Genomic DNA, 3,834 nt, shown 5'->3' with positions numbered 1-3,834 from the left:
GGGCCAGGATAAGAATAGCATTCATGAAAAATCCATTCCAGATTCTTTGGGGTTGATTTACTAAAGCCAAATAGACTGTGCACTTTGCAAAGTTGCCCTCTGCAAGTGCAGTTGCTCCAGAGCTTAGTAAATGAGGTAAGGCTTCGCTTTGCAAAGAATACCCAATCACGTACAAGGAAAATAATAAGAAGAGCATTTTTGCTTGTACATGATTGGGTGGTGGAAGTCAGCAGAGCTTCTGCTCATTTACTAAGCTCTGGAACATCTGCACTTGCAGAGGACACAGTATTTTTGCCTTTAGTAAATCAACCTCTTTATCTTTGTCCTCCGAAATCAACTAGCCTAACTAGGAAATACACCAAACAAACCTATTTTTATTTACAGGCCACATTGTTAATTTAGTATTTACAAATAAATATGACATTAGAGAAGGGAACTTTGTTCAGGTTTTTTTATTATTACACGTGCTACAAATGGAACACAAATTAATAGTGGAAACTATGCTGCTTTCTGTTCATGTTGTAGTTTAGTGATAGCTGTGGCTAAGAGCATCAACCAGGACAGCAATGAACTTCTCCCATACTTGCTGGACTTGAGGACTAAAGGCTTTTCCAAGTTTTTCACCCAGGACAACAATCAACACTTCTCCAAGACGCTGCATAAAAAAAGTAACATTTTGTTATTAGTATGTAAGCAAATCCTTACTTTATCAAATTATTTAATTAGAAGAATAGTAATGAATAACAGTGTTTTTAGTTACCCAAAGCAAAACGCAAAAAAGTTTGAAAATGTGTTAAAGTATACTACAACCAAAGAGAGATCAGCAGTTGTTACTTATTCCTTGAGCTGCTGAAGAAGAATTAATTGCTGTGGATTACTATCGACCATTACTCTGGTTATTAAGACAATTTCAAAGCCATAACTTTTTTTTTATCACTTTGGGAAGGAGTACGGAAGGTGATATGTCATTTTCCAATGAGGGCACATAATCAATTCAAAACTGTATAAGAAGTTATGTTTTCCAAATCCTTTAGGCTGGGTTCACATATCTGCGGTGCGGTTTGCAGTCTGGTGTCCTGTGTGTTTCTGTTCACCAGTTCAGGTGCAATTCAAGTGCAAATTTTTCACTGAATTTATACCTGAACCAGACCAAAAAACATACAGCACCCTTTTCAAAACCGCAGCCGCCAAGACATGTGTGAACTGGCCCCATTGAAAGTCGGTCACACTCACATGTTATGTGAATTGGATGCTGTTAAAAACGCATCCAATCTGCATTTATGTAAACCCAGCCTTATGCCCTGTACACATGGTCGGACATTGATCGGACATTCCGACAACAAAATTCATGGATTTTTTCCGACGGATGTTGGCTCAAACTTGTCGTGCATACACACGGTCACACAAAGTTGTCGGAAAATCCAATCGTTCTGAACGCGGTGATGTAAAACGCGTACGGCGGGACTATAAACAGGGCAGTAGCCAATAGCTTTCGTCTCCTAATTTATTCTGAGCATGCGTGGCACTTTGTGCATCGGATTTGTGTACACATGATCGGAATTTCCGACAACGGATTTTGTTGTCGGAAAATTTTATAGCAAGCTCTCAAACATTGTGTGTCGGAAATTCCGATGGAAAATGTGTGATGGAGCCCACACACGGTCGGAATTTCCGACAACAAGGTTCTATCACACATTTTCCATCGGAAAATCCAACCATGTGTACAGGGCATTAGAGATTTCCTCACACTTCCTGTTTAGTCTCTAAGAAGCATGTGGAAATCCCCCCATGATACACAAACAGCAAAAAAAAAAAAAAAGAATGCTTGGGTTTTTAACTATTTCTTACTCTTCAAAATGAGCAAAGTTTTGGATTTAAATATACTTACAAAAGTGACAAGGTCATACAGTACATTTCTGTTTGGTCAATAGAAAGCAATCAAGCCCAGTGTTAAATAAAGTATTAAGATTTATACCCTAAAGTTCTCAGGATCCACATGCAGTTGGTTAGCATGTTCTTCACTGAGGTCATGCAGAGTGCCCTTCACATTGTCTAGGTGATGGATGGCATTGTCAATAGCTCCCAGAATCTTCTTGCCATGGGCGTGCACCTTAGGATTTGTAGCAATTGCAGCTGGACTGGAGAGATCTCCAAAGGTGCTGAAATACCTCTGGGTCCAGGGGTAGACTATAAACAGCCTATGAAAAATGGAAGAAAACATGTTTGATTAATATTTTCCACCAGGAACCTTCAAACATATATACATCATCAATGAATAAATACAACTTCATGGGTATGATGCAGTACCTGTATGACTGAGTGGTATGTACCTGTGAACTTGTACCAAATATTACTTGTTTGTTTGTGTGCAAGGATATGAATACTAAAAAAAATATTATGTAATCATACTGTGTAAAGATATTTGTTACTTTCATAACTAACACTATTACAGTATCTATAATGCAGAAAGTCCCATCTTAGGAAAGGAAAATAAATAACAGAAAGAAACATCAGTAAAGATAAATAAATGACAATTGTCATTTTGCTAAGATACTTTGAAAGTATTATTTTAATTAAAATAATTACACAGATTAACGTAACAAGCCAGAGAGTGGAAGAATATAACCCCATTTTTTTTCTGCCTTTGTCCCATTGGAGAGATTCCCTTCACTTTCTGTCCTAAAGCCACAACAGGAAGTGAGAGGAAATGTCTCTGTAATGATGAAAATCTCCTCTTAGACAGTCACCAGAACTAGTGTCCCCATTAGAATATTTCCCATCCATTCCTGTTCTGGTGGCAACTCAAGCCTTGGGATTCTCTCTCATTTTCAATCTAGGTGATAATGCTGACCAGGACAAACAGGAAAGGTGGTTACACCTGTTTGGGACACAGACAGCAGTAAATAACTGTTTTTTTTTTTTTTATTTGGATAGAGTGGGTAAAGGTTGGAATCTCTCCCAGGTTGTTGTTTTTTTTCTGTCTGTGGCCCCACTGGAAAGATTTCCCATTGCTTTATATTCTTCTAATTGACAGTTACAATGATTGGATTTGGTCAATCTAAAAACAATAAAGGTGTAAAATATGCAATAAATAAGGAAAACTATTGAATTCCACTTTACATAGTGCCTTATTAGACAAACCCAAATATGATTCAATGAAGTATCACATTCATTTCTTTGTTAAGTTAAAATACATTTTGCAATTTGAAACCATGGAAATATTAGAAGACTGTTAAATGATTCAGGTTAGAAGATACTGGTAACATATAGTAGAGAGATTCTGAAAAAGTAAAAACACCAAGGGAAGTTGTTATACCTGGTAAGTGCTTCATGTCCATCCTGTTCAACATCGACCTTCTGCCACACAGAGTTGATGACGGCTTTCTCTTCAGCAGTCCAGTGAACCATGGTGGTGGATTAAGTCAGATGAGAGTAGCTCCTGCTTCAATAAGTAGATGTTGGATGGCAAACACAACTTTCTTCCCATTTTATTTATAATCTGCTTTGTGAGTCACACCTACATTTCATTTGTGCTTTGTCATAGTATTGTATCTCCATTTAAACTGATAAGTGAATCATATCACTGACTATGCTATTTTACATCATGCCTTGTTCATAGCTTATTTTCTATGTCTACATGCTGATCGCACAGAACTTGGTCTCAACGTACATAAGTTAAAGGCAGATAAGACATAAACAGCTGTGCAACAGATACAATTCATGATATAAAGCACCCAATTTTTACAGATGTCTTTCATGAAACATGGCAACAGATTTCATGTGTTACAGGTATTATACAAAGGAATAATACTCTCAGGCCACCATAGTATTGAC

General features: G+C 37.3%; 1 protein-coding gene across 1 annotated transcript; it reads right to left on the bottom strand.

Annotated features, from left to right (window-relative positions):
* Positions 1 to 437: 437 nt before the first annotated feature.
* Positions 438 to 3,485, bottom strand: LOC141146630 (hemoglobin subunit beta-3-like). The gene is made up of 3 exons (XM_073633041.1): positions 3,317 to 3,485; positions 1,976 to 2,198; positions 438 to 655 (listed from the first exon to the last, which is right to left on the bottom strand). The coding sequence occupies exons 1-3, from the start codon at positions 3,406 to 3,408 to the stop codon at positions 527 to 529; spliced, it is 444 nt and encodes a 147-aa protein (XP_073489142.1). The 5' UTR covers positions 3,409 to 3,485; the 3' UTR covers positions 438 to 526.
* Positions 3,486 to 3,834: the final 349 nt, after the last annotated feature.

The sequence above is a fragment of the Aquarana catesbeiana genome, linkage group LG06, assembly GCF_042186555.1.
Source record: "Aquarana catesbeiana isolate 2022-GZ linkage group LG06, ASM4218655v1, whole genome shotgun sequence".
Lineage (NCBI taxonomy): Eukaryota > Metazoa > Chordata > Amphibia > Anura > Ranidae > Aquarana > Aquarana catesbeiana.
The sequence above is the reverse complement of the archived record's forward strand: the minus strand, read 5'-3'. Positions and strand labels throughout refer to the sequence as shown.